This window comes from Furipterus horrens, unplaced genomic scaffold (genome assembly GCF_987537825.1).
Source record: "Furipterus horrens unplaced genomic scaffold, mFurHor1.1.pri manual_scaffold_15, whole genome shotgun sequence".
Taxonomy (NCBI): Eukaryota; Metazoa; Chordata; class Mammalia; order Chiroptera; family Furipteridae; genus Furipterus; species Furipterus horrens.
The window spans coordinates 13,301,919-13,324,275 of NW_028327185.1; the positions used below are offsets into that span (position 1 = coordinate 13,301,919).

Sequence of the window (22,357 nt, forward strand, 5' to 3'; positions counted from 1 at the left end):
GGACGGACCGCTGTTAGCTGTGTGCAGTCATTGTGTGTGAATGTCAGGAGCTCAGCAGAAAGCTTGCAGCATTCTAATTCCCAGCAGGTGGCAGTTACAATCTCTGAAGAATTATTAGAGAATATATATTTATGAAAAAAAATGCCAAGAAACCATGGAATCTGTCATTCTTATGACATATATACTTCTCCCGAAGCTGCAGTACATTTTAGAATACGAATTAGAATATTTATAGGTCTTTTTGAAGCAAATTTCTGTGATGTTAAGAAAATGTGAAGGATTCCCATAAATGGTAAAGTATGTAAGAGTGTGTCTACATATAAAACACACACATATCAGCTACCTGAAATATAAAGGTTGCCAGAAAAAAAATTTTTTTTTTGAGTTAGTGGTAAATTGGTTCATCCAAGTTCGCAGTTTACTTTGACAACGTAGGTGGGCAGACAGTTTGTTTAGATGTTGAGCTTTTCCCCATCTGTTCTGCTGGGGTTATTGTTTGAGCAGTGGGCCCCTCTAGGGCCTGCGTAGCCCTTTTACTGTTTCCTTGGGTGCATTGTGTGGCCTTGGTGAACAGGCAAAGGGAGGTACTCCTTCAACCTACCAGTAAGTCCTAATCATAAAAGAATGTTGGGGTGAACGTGGTTTTTGAAGGTGCCCAGTAGCCAAGTAAATATTTACATTGGGAATTTTAATCGATGGTGTTATTTAATACATAGTTTATTATTTATTATCATTTTTTGAAATTAATCACCATTCAAGGTCTATTTATGGTGATTTTTTTAACTCACCTGATTGTTTTATAAATGAAAGTGTCCACATCACATATTAACATTAAGTATTACTGGAATATTTAATAGTAATTAGTACCTGCTGTGACCTTGAATCTTAGGTTTTATGTTCCCAGAGAGTGAAGCCACCTCTGGGTCCTGGCTGCAGATGAGAGTTATACCTTGTTTTCCAGCACGTGTGCCGGTTGAGTGTGGCTTGGATGTGGTCTATCAACATTTTTTATTATTTGCATTTCCTTGCATGTTCCAGGTCCTCTCTTGTCCTTTAGGTCTGTTTGGGTGTTTGTGTTCAGTGTCATTATAAAGCTGTATCTATGGTCACAGAACAGTGGGGACAGGAGGCAACCCCAAGTGTCTCTATCCGTACTTCAGCCTTGAGTGTAGTTCAGTGTCGGCATCATTGACTCTAGGGCCTAGGGACACTTTCTTTAGATTAATTCTTTAAGATAAGTCTTTTAGTGGATTATTTCTCTAGGAGTGGGTTTTGGTCTGCATTTCCATCCCAATTATATGGTACACCATGTTGTAACAGAGTTAAAGGGCATACCACCACTGTGCTTCTACGTTACCATTTGTCACACCTTTGTTTGCTCGGTTCCCATGGTGACCACAAAGTAAATTAGCCTTTGTGCTAGAAGAAAAAAAATCATCGAGGTGGCTAGACTGAGTCGCAACTCGTAGGTTAAAGAATGTAAATTTTTTGTGTTTCTGTAATTTTGGAAAAAGAAGTACTTTGAGGAAGGGAGAAAATTATCTTCCAAAAATAATATAAAAGAGGCTGTGGATTTTAAGTCCACTCTGGAATTTCTAGAGTATTTCCAAGTGCTGTTTTGAAATAATTTATATTGAAGGAGAGTGAAAGGACATTGTATGAATAGTGATTACATGTTTTATATATCCACATGTAGAATATCAATCACTTTTATTCCTTGTGTATTTCCATCTTCCAGCTGTTTGGAGGTAAAGAGTTGAACAGAAATCTTTCTTTTTGATTGATAGGAAAGGCTCTTAGATCAAGAAGCCTGGCTGAGCTGTTAGAGTGTTTTCTCCTTAACATTGTTTAAGCTTGTGTATCAAATAGATAATACAGTACATCAGATTTGTTCAGTACAAAGTGATACAGCAAGCAGTTCTAGTTGTAGCATTATATCTCTATCACTTAAAGCACATTATGTTCAGAAGCAAAACCACTTAGTTGGAGAGTCAGTATTCATTTTACAAAGCTAAATAAAATACATTTTATTTTATTAAACAGATTATTTTACAATGCAGTTTTATTTTTCAAATGCTTATTTCTCTTCAAAAACAAAACCCCCCTTTTTTTTATGTACTCACTTTCCCTTCTGGCTGCAAACCAGGTATTTAAGCAAAAATAAAGGATTGCCAGTTCTGCCAGCTGGGGATGAGAACCCGGCTGGTGAGCTGTGGGTTCGGGAGGCCGTGAATCCAGCTTTTATGGTTTTTGTGCCTTTATGAGAAAAGAGGTTAAAAACCACATTTGGCTCTTTGCGTGTGTGTGTGTGTGTGTGTGTGTGTGTGTGTGTGTGTGTGTGCGCCTCTGTTCTCTTGGTACTGCAGGAATGCAGAGGAAGTTTACTTAGATTTAAAAATTTTTTGTTATTAGGTGAAATCCTGGATCTGTTAGGAAAAGGCCAATAAACAATGCATTCAACTAATTGGACATGAGAGAAAAAGCCTTGAATAATCAAAAGTCACTGCTATTTTTAAAGAAACGTCTATTACAGCATTCTGTCTGACTTAAGTACGCAAGTCGAGTTTCTCTGCTTCGTTGGGTTATTTCTTGTTTTCCATACGTTCTCACATGACTCACTTCAAACAAATAAGCATTTGAAATATTTTCAGCCAAAGAGAAAAACGAGAATTTGCTGTTTTTCCTGAAAATATTTTGCTTAGTTTGTGAGTTACAAAAGATTTTTGGAACGCGTGGGACTGGACTAGTGTTCATCTCTTGCCAGTGTTATCTGCAGCCACAAAACTGATCCAGTTGAATTAAAAATCTTTCAGAGCATTTGGAAACATGACTAACTGTATCTTCAAGTGACATAGTTTTTTCTTGAAAGTATATGCTCCATTTTTAAATACCCTGCCTACCAAAGTGCCTTAACTACCCAAAATGCCATGAGCAATTCTATGAAATTATTGGTAAATTTTAAATAAAAGCCACATAGGAGTAATCTCCAACAGTGTGTTTACTTATTTCAAACTAAAAAAGTTTGGAATATGAGCACTGCTTTGTTCTGTATCAAATTCTCTCTTATGTAATCAGTTATAAGATTTTTTTTTAATTAATAAAGTTTATGTGTATGGTTTTGTTGATCATTTTATCTCAAAAGTATGAGGATCAGAAAAAGTAAGTTTTAAGATGATTCAAATAAAATAATTTAAAATAAAAGATTGAAAGTTCCAAATAAATGAAGAAAATTCCATTGGATGAGGAGCTTATCTAATAACAAGGTACAACCAAGTTTTCCCTGAGCCAGGTGGCAAGTCATCGTGTTCCGATGTGAACAGGCTGCCCTAATAGGATGTCATTTCTTACTAAATTCATGTGGCCTGTAATATATTTTGTGAAGCAAATGCAAGGCATACGCCGCACAGGTACTGAGTCCATGATTCTTGCTGTTCGTGTTTAACAGAAATTGTTGTCGGGCACTAAAGCTTTGGACACCAACGGGGATTATAGCCCAGATGCTGCATGTTCGCCTTCACCGTGTTGACTAAATATTTCCTGAGTTTAAACATGTCAGGGCCTCCAGACGTTCTCCAGTGTTCATGGTGGCCAGGCCCTGTGTCCTTCCCGAGGGCGTCGTTGGCTGCTGTCTTTCACCGCTTGGCTTGTGTCGCTTAGCTCTTCTAGGGGCAGGAGAGTGTAAGGCACCCTCATCACGTGCTCCGTGGTCGGTGTGCCTCAGCTCGGAGCTGCCACATAAAGTCCCCGTTAACGAACCAGCATGAAAACTTCGGTCGGCTCCAGAGGAAAAGTGCAAGTCCGCTAGCGGTTTTCACTTGCTCCTCCATGCGTGTGCATAAGCATGTACCTGGAACTGGCTGCGTGACCATTTCTGTGTATATGGACCCTTTTAGATATTTGGGGTGATTTCTGCCTTTTGTAGGATGCTTCATAGTTTCAGTGTCAGGATCTAAAAATTGCCTACCTAAGCTTTGAAAGTTAGGATTCATTTCTGTTTAAATGCCTGTGTTTTATAAATAGTGCTTTAAAAGTTCATGTGTAATAATTCATCTTTTCACCGCTTTTGCTTTTAGGTGTTAGAGGACAATGACTACGGCCGAGCCGTGGACTGGTGGGGCCTGGGGGTCGTCATGTACGAAATGATGTGTGGGCGGTTACCTTTCTACAACCAGGACCACGAGAAACTTTTTGAACTAATACTAATGGAAGACATTAAATTTCCTCGAACACTCTCCTCAGATGCAAAATCATTGCTTTCAGGGCTCTTGATAAAGGATCCAAATAAACGGTAAGCCACCAAAGACAACCAGCGAGTTACGGATGCGTGTGGTTAGCAACTGCGATATGGAAATTAATTCAAACATCACTTAGCTCCAAGAAGCAATGTATTTGGTGTGGACATCTTCCAACTGAGATGCTGACTTATTTTTAACTGCATAATAGAGAACGTTTAAAAAATTTCCTCTACTATTTCCTAACTTGGAAATTTTATGCAGATTTTACCAAATAAGGATGAGGGGAGTTTTATTATCCATATTATGAGTGAACTTTTCTTAATTGCCCTGGTGCTTATATTGTGGGAGAAGAGCACCTCTGTTTTCTTCCAGTCTCTGGACCTTTATATTTCTGCTGATTCACATTATTAAAGGCTTGGACCTGTCTGGTACTCCTCTCATCCCATCATATCTAACTACTTTTTTTTGCTTGTCATTTAGAGATAGTCTTTTTCCATGCATGGCTGAAAATATTAATGGCAGGGAAAAATCTTTATACACTTTGTATTTCTGTTCTTGTAGCTTCAGCTTTGACCTGAAGAATCCTACAGCCCTTTACTCAATGAGCTATAGTATTCTTTGCTCAAGTTCTTATATCCATTTAGACATGCATTTTATGTCATACATGAAATGACTATTAATTTTTAATGTCCCTTAAAATATGTTTCTGTATATGTATGTATATATCCATCCTTCCATCTAGATATGTATATATGCATTTTTTATAACACCTCACATAATGTTTTTTCTTTCTAAGTTTTGTTTATGGTTGCTGCTCAATATGTATTTGTTGATAGACTGAATTCATAAAGGAAGGAATAAATGAATCTTAAAATGTGGGCTTTATCTACCTTAGAGATGGTTTTCATTACATGCTTCTAGCTTTTAAATTTATGAGGAACGTGATTTTACCTTCAGCAGAAAGAAGCAAGCATGATAAAAGAGGCACCATCTTTTTGCTTTGCGAAGAACCAATCACAAATGCATGTCATAATTCTCGCAACTGGGCTCGTCCCTTCCATTTGTGAAGTGACTTTTCTGTTCAGGCATTTTTGTGTCTGTTGTATCCCCTGCTGGCTCAGACCCGGCAGGGTAGGTAGGTGGGGTAAATATTATTCTTGTTTCCATTTGAGGAGAAAGCAGAGGCCCAGAAAGCCTGAAGTGATTTATCCCAAGTCCCACGGAATATTTTTGGGGGACAAGAGTTGAAATCAAGTTTCTTGGTACCTATTTGGTATTTCTTTTAGAGGGTGAGACAAAAGTAGGTTTATGGTTGTTCGTATGGAGAATAATACAATAATTAATAAATAATCACATAGAATAAACTCTGTTTCATGTACTCACAGCTGGAAACCTACTTTTGCCTCTTCCCTGCATATCTCGTTTACAACACATCAGTTTGGTTCAGGTTTTGAAAAATATTCAATTTGACATGATGATTTCACAATTAATGTAACAGGTGGTACTTGATGATAAGCAATCGTTAAAAACGGTTAGGATTTCCATTGTAGCTTCTTGATTTTGGGACCTAATATTTGGCTTGTGAATTTTTATGCCACCCTTCCCGACTCCTCCAGCTGACTCTGTGGCCCTCCTGTGCACGGCTGGTAGAACAGGATTATACTGTGCTTCTCGTGTCTCTGTCTCGTTCATTTTTATTGTCATCCTTCACCGCACCCAGTGGGTAGCACATAGTAGGTACTCAATAAATGTGAGCTAAATTTAGAATGTTAGTGTCCTGATAAGTAGGACAACTCTTAAAGGTTTGTGCGCCCACCCAGAGGTTGGTAATGTCTGAAGAGAAGGTGTGATATTTTCAGTTATCCGCTGTTTCCTTTTGTAGCAGCTTATCAAGCCCCTCCACGGCTGCATTAAAATACTGCGAATGCGAGGATGAGCAGAATAATCTCTGCTCTAGATGTTCATATAGGGTAATTAGGGCACAAAACACATTCACAAATGCTCAGGTTAAACTACATACAAATTGCTTTTGAAATTATTAGCTCTGTCTGGGGGATTGGAAGACGGAGCTGGCTCAGGGAGGAGCTGGGATCTGCATTGGCGTTCATGCCGAGAAATTTACATGTAAAGAACAGCTAGAATTGCAAATGAACATGGCATTCGAGAGGTTCAGTGACTACAGTGCAGAGTATGAGTTGGGTAACATTGGGCGATGAAGCTGGTATGTTAGATTACAAGGACCTTACGTTTCTTAGAAAATATTTAATCTCTATTCAGAACGGGATGAGATGCCACTGAACTATTAAAAGGGTTGGATAACTAATCACATTGGTGTGATGACAAGGTACCTCTGGCAACTTTGTCTTGGACGGATTAAAGCAATGAAGGGCCCGGGGCAGGTAGGCAGGGCAGTTAAGAGCGTGTAGGGATGGTCCAGATAAAAGGCGGGTCCTTCCTGAGGCAGCGGTGACAGCGATGGATAGGATTTTGGGAGCGGTGCAGTGGGAACGGCGAGGAAGTGGAAGGCAGAGGCGCCACAGCTCCCCAGCGTGGTGACTGGTTTGGAGAACGGAGTAGTAGTAACAGACGGTGCACACAGGCAAAGGAGAAGGCTTCCCGGGGTAGAGGTCGGTACTAGCTTTCGCTCTACCAAGTCTGAGGTTTCTATAGAAACCCAGATGGAAACTAGTACCAGTGCTTAATAGAAACCCAGGAACTGAATGTCCGGACTCGGGACCCATCACCGTCCAGGAGGGACTGGAGCCATGAGAGTGGGGGGCAGAGAGAATCCTGGGAGATGGGGGGCCCACCAGGCACCCCGAGATGTCTTTGGAAATAGAATCAATAATCGCACTATCGTGTACTTCCTCATTATTGCTCCCCTTCGGCAGTTTTAAATTCTGCCCGCATTTCTCTGATCCTCTTCGCCAAGTTGCGGTCAGTTCTGTCCGAGGGTCATTTCGCTCTCATTTCTTACTCTCCATTCCTTTAGGCTCATTCTGGTGGCGTGGCCTTGATCTTGCCGCCCGGTGAGAGTGTACAGGGAAGCGTGGCTCGCGCCCCATTCAGTAGCATGGGGAGAACAGGGGTTCCGTGATGGTCCTGGTGAGGAAGACGCCATAGTAGCTGAGGGCTTAGTATGGCGTTCTGATACTGGGGTTCAGGATTCCTAGACATAAGTATTTTAGTGCAAGTTCTACTCTGATGTCATTTTGAAGTCGTAGTTTGTATATTAGGCAGTCATTAACACTGGCGTTTCTGAAAGGTTCTCACAGTGGGGGGCTCCTGTTGGAGTATCTCTCCCCCCACTTGAAACGGCAGTCTAAGATTCTATTTTTAGACTTTGTGTTGTATTCATGGCCAATGCTTTAGTTTTATACATGTTTGATAAACATAGGTTAAGTGCCAGCTACGTCCAGAGCCAAACTATGGCTACAGAGCCGACAGAAAAAGGAAGGCGTGAGGCTGGGTTACAATCTTTTCTTCCCAAGGTGACTCCGGAGGTGTCCACCCAGCCCTCACTGCACGCTCCGGCTCATGTAATTCAAAATGAAAACAATATTGAGGCACACAGGAACAAAAGTGTAAGAAAATGCAATAAACTTCTGACTTTTCTCCTGCAGACGACTTTGACACATGCTTTGAAATGCTAAGTTCTTCCCAGTAACATGTGTTTTGGTGTTCCAGCTTGTCTGGTTCCCTCAGCCCAAGCTTAACATGCCTTTTGGATAATTCAGTACTGCTCTCTGCCCTCAAAAGTGTTCACTGTCTGGCGAGACACGCACGGCTTGACACAGAATGAAACAGAGTGAGGCCAGTCGGCGAGTTTCAAACGTGAACACAGTCCTTCGGAGCGGGTCTGGGCTGTGGTTCATCCTGTATGAATCCAGGTTGGGCCACCGCAGGTCACCAGTAAAGATGTTCAGACGTCAGCTGATTGTTTTGTTTTCCATTCGGACACTATGCTGGAGGATCCTGGGTTCTTCCCCGTCTCCTGTTTCTCGTACCTAATAATAACGAGAATTGGTTAGAATGGTGCAGTTGTCTGTTTTCTGTGACCTGTTTGTTTTCTTCCTGCCCAGTGGTGTGTGGGCATTGGCAGGCAGCCGCTCATAAGAACCAATTGTTCAATTTCAAGAATTGTGTGAGCTGGTTGTTTAATACAGTCATTATTAAAAACTAAATGATATACATTTGTAAATTAAATTAAAATATTAAAATCAAAGGTAGTAAATACTCAAAACTCATCTCTCCGTAACGATTTTGTTAACATTTTACTATTGGCCACGGTGGGAGTTCTTTACGTCACCAGAAGTGGCAAACACTGTAAGTCAGGGCTTGATTTATTGTTTTGTTGATTAAATTTTAAAGGTTGTATCTATACCCATTACATTATGGATGGCACAAAAGTGAGGGAATCCTCTTCTTCTGTTCCAAAACTGTTAACCATTCAGCCAAGAAGTCACTCACATACCTGACAGACAGATGAAGTTCTGACATATGTCTACTGTGTATCACTTGAATCTTAATCTTTACTGTAAACAAAAATATCAGCTAATATTCATATCAGAACTACTCATAAGTCAGTTGGCTGGCCTTGGACTTCAGCAAAGATTAACAGAAGTTTTCAACGGGTTAATTTACTTAAAGAACATTGTATATTTTTATTATTCTTAATAAATTCCGTGCTTTACATCCTTTATATCAGTACAATTCATACTAAACCTATATCATGTGCATACTATATGCGCATAGTTTCCCCAAGGCCTGGTTGTTAAGCATTTCCCAGGCCACGTCATTCCCAGCCATGAACGAGACCAGTGAAGCCTGCGGTATCAGAATCAGATTTGACTAGACACCCCTGGCCCTCTTTTCCTCATTCTTTCCCTTGCCTTTCTTTTCCCTCACTCTCATTTCCCTGTCACGCTCCCTCCTTACTTCGCGTTCTGTTTTCTCTGTGCCTGTCATTCTTTCTTTGCCATGGCTGGTAAGCAGCATCAGAACCGAGGAGCCAGGAGATGCCCGAACTTCATATTGTGTGAGGGAGCAGCTCAGTAAGAGCACCTTCAAAGATGCAGGGGGTATACGTTTAAGCTTTTAATTTATATTGAAACCTGCTTAGCAACTTCTGTTGTAATGCTGTTTCACAGATTGCCTATCATGTCTGTGGACATTCATTCGAGATATGAAAATAGTCCAGGGGTTTCTATCTGTTAGTAATGCTCTACAGATTGTTTCTCTAACCAATTGAGACATTTCAGAATTCATGTTAACAAGGGCACCTTCTGAGTGAGTCCTTCTAAAATAAATTTGGTTTATAGGATTGGAAGAGATAATAGCTACCAATCACCGTGCTAGGTGCTGGACTTTTTGTCCCTGTTCTACAGATGAGGAAACTGAGATTAAGTAAGCTTTTCATTGGCATACATAAATCCCAGAGCTGGTTGCCTGTTTCAGGTTTGTCACCAAAGCCTCAGTTCTTTCATACTGTCCTGAGTTAATAGCATGTTAGGGAAATTAGATCTTACAGTGGAAGGTTTTTATGACCGTGTCTCACAAGAACTGCCTAATCACACAGAAAATGACATGTCACAGAAACTCCCTGTTAGGCGCTGGGCTTATGTACATGTCATGCTCATTGAATTTCATTCCTATCCTCACAGCCTTGGCGGAGGGCCAGATGATGCGAAGGAAATTATGAGACACAGTTTCTTCTCTGGAGTAAACTGGCAGGATGTATACGATAAAAAGGTAGGTTACCTTCGTGGTATGGTGTTTATATATTTTGGCTCAAATGCATTTATGGCAGAAAGATTTTGGTTCATAGGCCATCACTCAATCCATTGAACCACACCAGCCAGGGCTCTTGGCAGAAAGATTTTGAAGTGAATAAAATGTAATGTTGTAATGATGTTTTTCATTTTTATGCTATCACTTAACTATTTGAACTTTTTATGCTATCGTTAAACTAAGTATTGAATATTTAATTGAATATTGATAATTTTGACTTCCAAAATCCATCTTGAAACTCTGAGACATAATACACGGTCAGTGGTGTTCTTTGGTGCACAAGGCCACAGGCCACCCCAAAGTACCCCTTTGCTACTCTGAGTTCAAGAAACACTCAATCAAAAAAAGAAAGAAAAAACATTCCTTACGGGACAGCGGTCGGCGGCAGTGTGGCCTTGCTAACTGGTCAGAGACTAAGAACGCTAAAGAGGTGTCCCCACCAGGGCTGGTCTCCTCAGGCGAAGTGGTAGTTTGGCATCACCTGGACAAGGCCCTGCAAGTCCAGCCAGCACACCAGTGAAGAAGCCAGGCTTACCTGTCTGCTGCACCAGACTGGACAGGCCCGGGGCAGAGGTGACGTGAAGGCCCCCGGGCAGCCGCCTTGTGGTGAGCGGATGGAGAAGTTCGCAAGTGGGGTAGGGAAAGGGATTCCCACAACACAGCTTTAGGTGATGCATGGGGAGGTATGAGTTTAAATTGTTATAAAAAATAGAAATAGGTGATACTTCATTTGAGCAAAGGGCTTAAGTGTCTTGCCTAAAGAAGCAACAGCCACAGAAATCACAGTTTCCGTAAGTAAGAGAACTCCTCGTGGACGGACACCTGTTACAGGTACCCTGGGCGTCAGAGAGGCACCGGCCGACACTCCTTGCAGACTTGTAGAACAACAGCATTACAGCAGCATCCTCATGTTTTGAGTCTCTTTCTGAAGCTGATAGTTAATAGTTCTTTACCAGTGGGACTTCCTTAGGTTTGATCACTATAGTGGGGCTATATCTTAGTATTGGCATTAGGGGAAGGCATGTAAAGGGTACCTGGGAACTGCTGGTACTGTTTTTGTAAATCTTCTCTAAGTCAAAAATTATTTCAATATAACAAGTTATAAAAATTTGATATCAGGGTAGGTTTTTTATACTGCTTTTATCAGTTTGAGGACGCTCCCTTCTGTTCCTAGTATGCTAATAGTTTTATCACGAATAGGTGTCGAATTTTATTAAAAGCTTTTTCTGCATCTGTTGTGATGATCATATGGGTTTTCTCCTTTATGTTCTATTAACGTGGCAAATTACGTGGATTGTTTTTCTAATGGTAAATGAGCCCCACATTCCTGAGGGAAGTCCACCTGCCCGTGATGCGTTATCCTTATTTTCGTTGGCAGCCGTCCGTCTCGAGAGACGATGGTGTAGCTTCTTAAGAGTCTATCTGCACCGCCGAGAATGGCTGTGCAGTCCGACTCGGGAGTGACATGGTATCTGTCTCCTCCCGTGTTGAATCGACATCTTGTGATGACGCTGAAGCTACAGAGCCTGGGCAGGGTAATATGGAGGGTCTGCTGTTGCCCATGCAGCAGACCCCCCCTCTCTTCGCAGCTGAAGGGTCCAAGGGAAAGACGGAGTCAATACAGCTTGGCTTCAGGTGCTTGGCTTCAGGTGCGCCGCAGGAGTTGCCGGTGTTGACTACAACGTCAAACCGCCTTAGGGACTCCGGCTCCGGATTTTCTGTCGGGGTTTACTCCCTTAGCCTTTCCCCTGAAGAGGTATGCCGCAAGGCAGCGGAGGTTTTTTGGAGTCAGAGTTTTCCTTCTCTGATGTACCCTGACTGGAAGATCGAACCAGCGACACTTAGCTCGCAGGCCGACGCTCAATCCACTGAGCTAAACCAGCCAGGGCAGCTGTATGGAATTTGTGGACTGTGTTATCAGTTCCTTAAACCTTTGGGGGAATTTACCAGGGAAGCCATTTGGAGTTTTGTCTTTCTTGGGAGCACTATCAAGAATATCTATTTATTCTTGATGAGTTTTTGTATTTTGTGGCTTATGAGGAATTTCTCATCTACATTTTCTAATTTATTGGCTTAGAAAAGTTTGTAATATTGCCTTATTTTCTTTAGAGCGTTTGTTGTATATGTAGTGATGACCTCTCTTTTATTTCTGATATTGGTGATTTGTGTCTTCGCTTATTCTTGATCAGTCTGGCTAGAGGTTTATCAATGTGGCTGATTTTTTTTTTTTTTGAAGAACCAGCTTTTGGTTTCATGGATCTTCTGTATTGTTTTTCTGTGTTCAAATTTATTAATTTGCTCTTTATTATTTATTCTGCCTTTGAATTTACTGTTCTCTTTTTTCTCCGTTTTCTTTAAAAGGAAGTTAAGATTATCATTTTGAGACCTTTCTTTTTTTCCTAACATAAGCACTAGTGCTGAAAACTTCTGTCTAAAGACTTAGCCATGTTTCGCAAATTTTGATATGTTGTGCTTTCCTTTCAAAGTATCTTTAATTCCCCTTGTGATTTCTTCTTAGGGATTATTTCAAAGTGTGTTGTTCAGTTTCCAAATCTATAGATTTTTCAGTTCTTTCTCTTATTGACTCCTAACATGTCTTGTGTTTGGAAAACATACGTTAGTTATATGATATTAATCCTTTTAATTTTAATCACATTTTTATGCCCAGAAAAATGGTTTCTCTTGGTGTATGTTCTGTGTACACTTGAATATATACTCTGCTTTTACTGCATAAAGTGTTCTATCAATATCCATTATGTCTAGATGGTTGATACTGTCCTTCATACCTCCTACATTCTTACTAATTCTTTGTCTACTCATTTTATTAGTTACTAAAAAGGGATTGTTGTAATCTTTAGCTATAACTGAAAACCTGTTTTGTTTCATGTATTTTGAAACTTCATTATTAGTTGCATATGTGTTTAGGATTATATCTTCTTGGTGAATTTATTTCTTTATCATTATGAAATATTCCTCTATATTCATGCATTAATATTTGAAATCTACTTTGTCTTATAATAAGTACTCCAGCTTTCTTTAGATTTGTTATGATATATCTTTTCCCATCTGCTATGTTAACCTATGTTATATATTTCAGTGAATTTTCTTTTAGACAGCATTTAGTTGATTCTTGCTTTTGGGGGAGGGGAGGTTTTTAATATATGATGGTCTTTATTTATAACTTATTGGCCAGAAGAGGGAAAAGTTTAAAATGCAAGGCATTGCAGCTGATCCTGACAACTATATTTATAAACTATATATATGTGAGAAAAGTATAAAATATGCATGTAAATGATAGAGTAATTTGGGAAAAAATTTACTTGAATCCTATATAAGTGTCATTTTGTAGGTTAAAAATGGTTGAATATTAATGAGAGTAGAGGAATGGATATTTAACTGCATCTCTGTGTTTTATATCTTAAAAAACAAATAAGTTTCAAAGTATATGTTGATGAAATGCTAACATTTCTTAGGTCTGGTTGCCTTTTCGTATTATTTTCTATTCTTTCTTTTATGCTTGAAATAGTTCTTTTCTAACTCAAGGGAAAGTTGAAAGAAATGGAAATACCAACACGGGCTACTCAAGAAAGAGGAAGCAATAGCTAAATTGAACAGCCTATAGAAAGGATTATATTTGTTTTTGATTTTGTTTTGCTTATACATACTTAGGCGGAAATCTAATAAGGACTCCAAGTGGAGATACACAGAAAAAAGTAAGACTTGAGATGCAAATATATGGATAGTTTGCTGTAAGATGTAAAAATATAGCGATAAGAAGAAAGCAGGGTCTGGGAAGCACAGCTGACGGGATTAGCCTTTGCAGGACAAGGGGGAGGGGGAAGCTCAGGGAAATGGATGGGAAATAGAATCGCCCGCTGATACAGATGTGTTTGTAAATATCGTTGCAGAAGCTGGTATACAGTTCCTGCCTGTAGGCCCTGCTTTCTTCATTGCAGTGGTCCTGCTTTTGTGGGTGAGAACGATATGTGTGATCAGCATCAGAGGCTTGAGGACGTGACTGGCTTATGTAGGGGAGGGGAGGGACCTGGAGAGCACCTGAGAAGGACAGGAAAGAGGTAGGGGCACTGCGTGAGGGCCCGGCGGAGGCTGGGATTTCACAGTGCGACTGTCTGCTGTCTGCTAAAGCTTTATTCTTTGGGAGGGAAAATAGTAACAACATAGAATACTAAAGAACAAGCATATTTAAAGGAAAATTGATTTGAAATCTTTGGCTCACAATGAGAACCATCTCATACTTATTATTTTTGTACTTATCCTCCCGTGAATTCCTTCAGAAAAGAAGAGGAAACTTGCTTTTAGAGAGTAATTTAGGTGCTGGGTAGGTTATTTTGGTCAGTTGGTTAATATTCATTTCAGTGGATTGACAACTGTTTAAATGAGTAAGACTCATTCTTACCACTTAAGTGTGAGGAACACTGAGGGGCCTAAGTGAAATAATGCCTCTTCTGAAAGCGCCTAAGTGAATTTTCTGTACCTCACTCTATTAATTTTAGGTCCTTCAATTCATTCATTAGACTTCTGGGTTCCTATTTGGAGATTAATCTTCATGTCAGCCCCAGATTCTGAGTTAGAACTTTTAGAGTTTATATAAAAGTGCATGTTTACCATTTCAAATGCACTTTATTTTTTTAAATTAACTTCTTTGGTGGAGATAAAATTCTCCCTGTGAAATGCACACATCAGCCGGTTTAGTCTAGTCAGAGTCCTGCAGCCTCCACCACGGTCGATCCAGAACACTTCCGTCTCTTCGTTCCTTCTTGAAGATTCAGGGTTCTTTCTGATATTATTCCCCTTGAGCCGAAAGAATTTCCTTGATCATTTCTCATTGTACAAGTTGGTTGGAGAGGAATTTATTTTATTTTATCTGATGATGCCTTTGTTTTGGCTTCATTCTTCAAGGATGTTACCACCGAATATAAAATTGTGAGTTGATAGTTTAATGAGTGCTTATTCAATCACTTGCTCCTTGTAAATTACGTGTTATATTTCACTTGCTGCTTTCAAGATATTTTTGTTTGTGTGAAGGCCTTCGAACATGCCAGTTTGACTAGTCTGAGCTCCATCTCCCAGAATCCCCTTTGCTAACAAGGTCCTTGCAGGAGATTCAGGACCGAGTGGAGCAGCAGCTGTTCTGCAGCGCCTCCTGCTCTTGCTGGTCTGTTAGCTCCCCCACTGGCCGGAGATGGGGCCAGGCACCTTCACCATCTCCCGTGCTGGGTCCTCTTTTAGCTCTTCCTCCTCCTGGGCCAGGGCATGTGTTTAGCTCCATGACAGAGGTCCTAGTTCACGTAGGATATCCACACCATCGAAGTCAGGGACAGTAAGAATGCGGGGGTTTCCATCTGTCCTTGCGGGCTCCAACCCGTGCTTTTTGGGGGTTCTGCCTTGTTCTCCTTCTGCTTTACATCCATCTTCTCATCTTCCTGTCCTATGGATGCCAGGTCAATCATGTATTTTGGTTTCTGTAAAATTTTTATAAAACATACTCACTTCTGTCATTCTGTTGTATTTTCCATTTTCTGTCATGTGGGGATTTCATTCTAAAAGCAGCGTCTCCTCTTTGGAGCCGTCCTCATCAGAGCATGTGGTGGACTCTGGGCCCCAGCACTGGGCTTCCTGGGTGAAAAGGAACCTGCAGGCTGTACTGGCAGGTGCAGCCCTGGTAGCAAGACCCCCATCCGGCCCCCTCCCTCCCAGCCAGGGGCAGTCGCCGAGGTGGGGCTCCCAGGGCCCAGGCGTCCCAAGACTCGCGCCCCCCCCCCCCCCCCCCGTACCTGCTGCAGGCCTGAGGCCGAAGAGTCCAGTTATGTCCATCCTAGAGCAGTTAGTTACTCTTTGTCTCTCCTGGGCCACGGTTCCCTCTGAGGATCTGATAAAAACGGTGAGCAAACATCGGTCCTAACTGCCAAGAACCTCCCCCGTTCCAGAGCAGGGGCAGGCATCCATGCCCGTCTCAAGTAAGCAAACTGGTCTTTGCTGGGTCCAAAGGCAGCCCTTCTCTCTGTGACCCAGAGAGTAACTGTATCATTAGGTTGTGCTTTGAATAATAACTCGTCCATCAGGCATCAGGAAGAGAGGAGCAGACAGCCAGGGAGCCGGAGCCTTCGCTGCCCCAGGAAGAGCCTGCATTTTGCTTCTCGACTCCATCCGCCTGGTTTTTCACGCGTGTGTTATTGGGGAAGAGATGGGGACAGACTTTTCAGTAGCTCTTTCCACCCTATTCTTAGGCTCTCGTATGCTCAGTTTCACATAATCCCTCACGCTGTATGCAGAACGGCCAACTACCGGCTGATCTGGGTCAGCAGTCTAGTCTCCTGCACTCTCCAGTTACTTATTTTATCCTAAAATTAATTTTGCTAAATGGGAAGCTGTTAACAGTACTTTCTCTTTCTTCTTGCAGCTTGTACCTCCATTTAAGCCTCAAGTAACATCTGAGACAGATACCAGATATTTTGATGAAGAATTTACAGCTCAGACTATTACAATAACGCCACCTGAAAAATGTAAGTAAATCTTAGAAAGTAATTCATAGCACACCAATGTAATCAAAGAAAACAGTCATTTTTTTATTAGATATTTCCAAGATCAAATTCCACAGCAACTTACTACATTTCACTTAAGAATGGAGTTAGTTCCCACTGTGGGAATATAAAGAATGGTAGCTAAGAGAAAAGTTCTTTCAGGTAGGAAGAATTACATATGGAAAAATTATAGACTAATTAGCCCTTCTGTACTGTTCTCCAATAGATTCTTTTGACATCAGCTAAAAGAATTCTGAAATAGGAATTTCCACGTTTTCCATTTACATACTACCTTCAGAATTTTCCTGATTTTGGTCTCCCACTTACTAGCTTTAAAATTCACTTTCAATTTAATCATTCATTTTTTTAAACTTAGCTTTGTCTTCAGCAAGAATATTTGTGAAGACCTAATTTAGTTCGCTAGTAATTTTTGGTGCCTATAAATTAAATCACATATATGTTAAAGCTTGATGTTCGTGTATTACCTAAAATCATCCCGTAGCCATTAGTATGTGTCCCACACTTTGATAAATGCCTTAAATAAATGGGCTTTAATGAAAGGAAAGTTATCAAATGTAATTTAGAAACATTCTCACATGCTGACAGAGGTCTGTATCTGTCATCATTGGTCTGGAAATGAGGACGAAATTGCTTTCCAGGGGCATATTTGGGTACCCAAAAGAGTTCCTTGAGTCACATCTGGCAGGTCACCCAGTAGCCCTATGGCAGTTTTTCTCTCCTTTCCTTTCCCTTTCTATTCTCTCCTGTGTTTCTTCTCCTTTCCTTCCCTTGTAAAAGGCAGGTCAAAGGCAAGTGCATTGATAGTGGTACTGTACCCCGAGGGTCCACGAGGGGAAGGTGGCAGTGAAGGGCTGTGCCGACCATGGGAGCCACAACAGATCAGGGCAGCGGTTGTCAACCTTCTCCTCTCCCGGCACACAGAAACTAGTCACCAAAATTCTGCGACACACAAAAAACATTTTTTGCTGATCTGACAAAAAAATATGTATGATTTTGATTTATTCACATCGGACAGCTATTGTTGTGTTGGCTATTGACAATCTAAGGGAAGAGAGGACAGTGCCCCCTGACTAACTAGTCACATATTGCATGTTGTGAAAATTCTTGCACCCGCTGGTTGAAACTCGCTGGATAGAGTATTGCAAGCAAACGCAGTCACTTGTCATTTAGGCCAAGAGTTTTTCATCTGGGGCTCATGGCCTGACAGCAAGGAGCTCTGAACCTGAAATGGAAAACAGGATCCTGTGTGTTTTTGAGCTCGCTGTTTAGATTTGCGAAAAGAACCTCTTAGCTTTTATTTGAAGAGGGGAGAAACTGAAAGCCAGAGACTTCCCCAAGTGCCCCAGGGAGGGTCAGCTGTCGTGGGCAGGACCTGGCAGCGTCGCCACTGCCCAGGTTAAGCTGTGGAGTGTCAGTCGTTGATGTGCCACTTACGGTCTGTCACCTGTGCTCCCGTGGTCGGGCAGCGGGCTTCTGCGCTGTCCTGTGGACTCTTTAGAATTTCTAAATGTCAAAGGCAGTGTTAGAAAGCCCGCGGAGCCGTGCGCAGGCCGCTGAGGACTGTAGGGTAGAAAGCGTGGGGGCAGGCTTGGCGTGGTGTGCTGGCCCCCGCACGGGCGGCGGCAGGCAGTCTGCGGTGCCGGGCGGCAGCAGTGCGTTGTTGGGCCCAAGAGCCCGGGCCCCGTAGTGCAGCTGCGAGGCCTCACCGCTTGGATTCACCCCCAGTGGCGATCAGACCCCGTCCTTCCCCCGCTTAAGTCCCTCCGGCAGCTGCGCATCTCCCTCTGAAGCCACGCTGCTCGCGCTGGCTCACGCAGCCCCGTCTGCCCAGGTCCCGCCCACCTCTCTGGCCTCCTGGTCCATGCCCCGCACCGACCCTGTGTTCCAGCCACACCGTGAGCCTGGGATGCAGGTGCTCTCTGCGCGGACTGTGCGGGAACTGCTCCTGCTGGTTCTTCGCAGCTCAGCCTCCGGGCCGCTTCCTCCGAGAGCTTCCTGTGACCTTCCAATCTAGAGAACAAGACGCGGCCCCCCAGCACTGTCTCCCCACCCCGTTATTCTCTCCATCGACCCCTTTGCTAACGAGGCCACTCCTCTGGATCATGTGTTTCTTGTTTCCTGTCTGTTTCTCCAGCTAGACTGCAGTCGCTCTCAGAAGGAGGCCTGGGCAGCGGCGGCACTGCGGGCCCCGCCTTAGCTAGTAGGTGCCTGGCAGCGCAGAGATCCAATAAATGGTGTGAAATGGATGAGCAAGCAAAGCGTGGTGAGGGCCTGGCACTTGCGGGGCCGAAGGAGGCCCAGGCTTGACAGATGTCAGCGCCCAGAGGTCTGCCTGTCCTCCGTAGGTGGCTCTCGGTGGGCCCCCTCTGTGAGACAGGCTCCGGGCGAAGTGGATCTTCTGCCACTGGGGACTCTTTAGCGCACTGGATATGTTATTCCGGAAGGCACAGAAGTGGGCAGGCTCTGCAGGCGCAAAGCCAGGAGTGCGTGATTTCCTTCAGAAAGTTCAGAGTGAAATCCCAGTTTGGAGAGGGGGTGGGGCTGAAACATGCTGGCCTCAGACCTGCTGGGCATCCTGGCCCTGCCCCTCACCCCTCGCCGGCCCAGAAGGCAGCAGGGGAAGCCATCTCTTTAGGAAAGACTCCTGTTTTAAAATTTTATTTAAGCACCAGATTAATCGATCCATAGAGTTCTTTGTTCTGTGATTCACCACGTGAAGGGTGTTGATAGGCCCAATACAATAAATAAGTACCTAGAGAAAAAGAATAGGCACAAACTGAGGGGTGTGGAGAAAGGAGTGACCGAATCACGATGCTAGGAAATGTACTGAAAAAACCACAGCAGGCCCTGGCCAGGTGGCTCAGCTGATTAGAGGGTCAACCCGATGCACCAAGGTTGCAGGTTCCATCCCCAGTCAGGGCACATACAAGAATCAACCAATGAATGCATCAATAAGTGGAACAACAAATCAATGTCTCTCTCCCCTCTCTCTTAAAAAATAAAAATAAAAAAGGATTAAAAGACCACAGTAAATCTATTTGATTACAAATAAGTTACATTAAAAGCTGCTTAATGTATACCTCCCTAGCCATCAGTTCACTTTTTATAATTGGCCTGAACTGCAAATCCCTGCCTGTGAAGAACCAGGACCTCTCCCAGACCTGCTCATCCCTGACTCCAAATGCACGTGGTTGTTGTCATGATGAGAGTGTCACTAACTGGCATTTTGCTCAATTTCTAGAACTTCTAAAATGAGACTGAAAAATAAGCAGGTGTTTTAAGTCACCCAGCAGTTTCTAAAATATAATCTGAACCTAGTGTCTCAGCTTTGTGACCTACAGTACGATAGAACTGCATGTTGTAACAGGATGTCTTGCCACATTTCGTCACTAACAGCAGCTCTGCCGTTTTGGACATCGGTTGTGCGGGAGAAGCCCTGTGACTCCGTGTCTTTAAAAGGTGATGAGGCTGAGACAGAGCAAGCTCATCGCTGTGGTAGCTTCCATGGTGGGCAGCAGAGTCCACCTTGGGCTGCCGGCCCGGGCAAGCCTGGGTTCTGTGGGCATCAGTGGGTGTGGCCTTGACCTGGGACTGGGCCCTGGAGACCCCCAAGTGTGTGTCCAACAGGTTTACTAGCCTGGAGGCCACTGTGAACTGGCCATCTTATTTCCCGGTCCAAGGTCTAGAGAGGACAGCAGAGTGGGCAGGGGCGCCTGTCCTGCGCAGCGGGGCTCCGTGGGGCCCTGGCGCGAGGTCGCGGGGCCTGCGCTCCTGCTGCCCGGCCGGGCCTGGCCTCAGTGGCCGTGAGCCGCACTCCTGGCTCCTCCCGGGCACGCGGGCAGTGCCTGGAGTTGATGGCCCCTGCTGTGCATTTCCTCGGCCCCGCCAGCAGACAGGGCAAAGCAGAGTCGGTGGAGCCTGGCGCTGGGACTGCGCGGCTCACCGTCCTTCCTCCTTGCGCTTAGAGCGGTGGTGCCGAGAGAAGCCGCGCGCGGCGCTGTCGCCGCCGAAGCAGGTTTTGTTACCGAGGGCCACGGTGGCACCGGTAGGGATCGCCTTCCCACCTGCCACCTTGCTTCTGTAAAACAGGACAGAGTTATTTTTTAGAACAAATCGGCATTTAGAAAGGCGCAGTGTTCCTTGTGTGCAAACCGCCGCGGTAGCGTGCCAGCTCGTCCTCACTGGTGTTAATTAACTGAGCGGATTCGGGAGCGTGTCGCCCGGCATTACGTGCGTTAGTGGCGCTCTGCCTTCCTCTTCCAGAAAAAGCGGGCTTCTTTGAGATCTGGAGCTTTCGCTGCCGTGTAATTACTTTCGTTACATGTTCTGCGAATATTAGACAACTGATGCTTCTGGATCCAGGGATTCCTGCGGGGGCGGGGGCGGAGTTGAGGCTTCTCTTTGGGTTGGTTTTTTAGCATGGTTCCCGTTTGTTATCACCATTGTTGCGTCTGCAGCTCCTCTCAGGGCGCGAATGCCCTGATGTCCACTAGCTGGGTGTGACAGGCCCTGGCAGGCAGTCACCCACCCGTATGGCTGTCACCTGATTCTAGCCCCACCCTCCTCTGCCGCCCCCCCAACGGGGGGGGGCAGGGCCTGCATTCCTTCCCCCCTGGCCCACTGCCCCTCACTCTGACCAAGCATGAAGGATTAGGAGGGACAGAACTGGATTTAACAGAAATGGGCCCCATATGGTTAGCTACAAGATTTAGATTTCTTTACCTGCAGAAACGTATTTAATTTTTAACTGAAGTGATAGAATGAAGGTTGTCTTTTTTTCTTTTTTTAAAAAATTTTTAAACGGTTTAATCCTTGCCTGATGATATATTTATTGATTTTGGAGAGAGAGGAAGGGAGAGAAAAACATCGATTGGTTGTCTGCCATATGCACCCCAACTGGGGATCGAACCCACAACCTTTTGGTGCATGGAATGATGCTCCAACTCACTGTACCACCTGGCCAGGGATGATGACTCCTTTAATTCTCAACTGACCTGCAGGATCATAGCAATAACTATGCCTCCTCGGACAAGAAATCCAACATCTCCCCCAGCCAGAGCCTGACCAACCTGGTGCAAGGGAGTCAGGACAGCATCTGCTCCTCTCTGAGGCCAGACAATCCCCAGGCTCCCCACCATGCTGGCCGGGGCTCCTTGCATGTTCAGAGTGCACAGACACACCCACAAAACAGTGGGTAATGGGGGAAACTTCCTGTGAAACGTGATTGGCACAGGTCAGAATCGGAACATTAAGATCTCAGCTTCCTTTTCTCTAGTTTTTATACTTTGTGATTCAACAACAGATACACCGTCTGCAGCTCCTGCATCTTTAGTGGAGCTGAAAATACTGTGGAAAGTGTTTCATCTAAAAGATGCATGCGGTTTGTGTGGTGCCTGACCAATATTTTATAATCAGGGGGCACAGCTTTCCCTAAATCACAGTATTATTGAGAAATGTATAGTTAAAAAGAGAGATGCCCTTGGAGGTCAGTGGTTTGCAGGGAGCAGGGACCACAAATGCTTCCCGATGGACCAAGTCCCGCCTAATCCAAGCGTATTTTCTAGTACATTCGAGGTTACCAGTTTTGGTAAGCAACTTGATCCCATTTCTAGAGTCTTCTGTATGAAGAATAGAATACAGAAAAGAAGAACAGGGAAAAAAGAGCAGAAAAGTTCGTTCTTCGGAGGGATGCAGGCTATCGTCCTTTGTTGTGTGACAGGGTCAGTGCCCGTGACACAGTGGGATCTGGCCCGTGTTTGCTCCCCTTAT

General features: G+C 43.6%; 1 protein-coding gene across 1 annotated transcript in view; it reads left to right on the forward strand.

Moving 5' to 3' along the window:
* The window catches only part of AKT3 (AKT serine/threonine kinase 3), a 190,633-nt gene that overhangs the window by 164,074 nt on the left and 4,202 nt on the right, over positions 1–22,357 (forward strand). Inside the window, exons 11-13 of the mRNA XM_090263249.1 lie at positions 4,074–4,288; positions 9,899–9,986; positions 16,447–16,549. Coding sequence (XP_090119375.1) covers positions 4,074–4,288; positions 9,899–9,986; positions 16,447–16,549 — 406 coding nt within the window. The remainder of the gene's footprint in view (positions 1–4,073; positions 4,289–9,898; positions 9,987–16,446; positions 16,550–22,357) is intronic.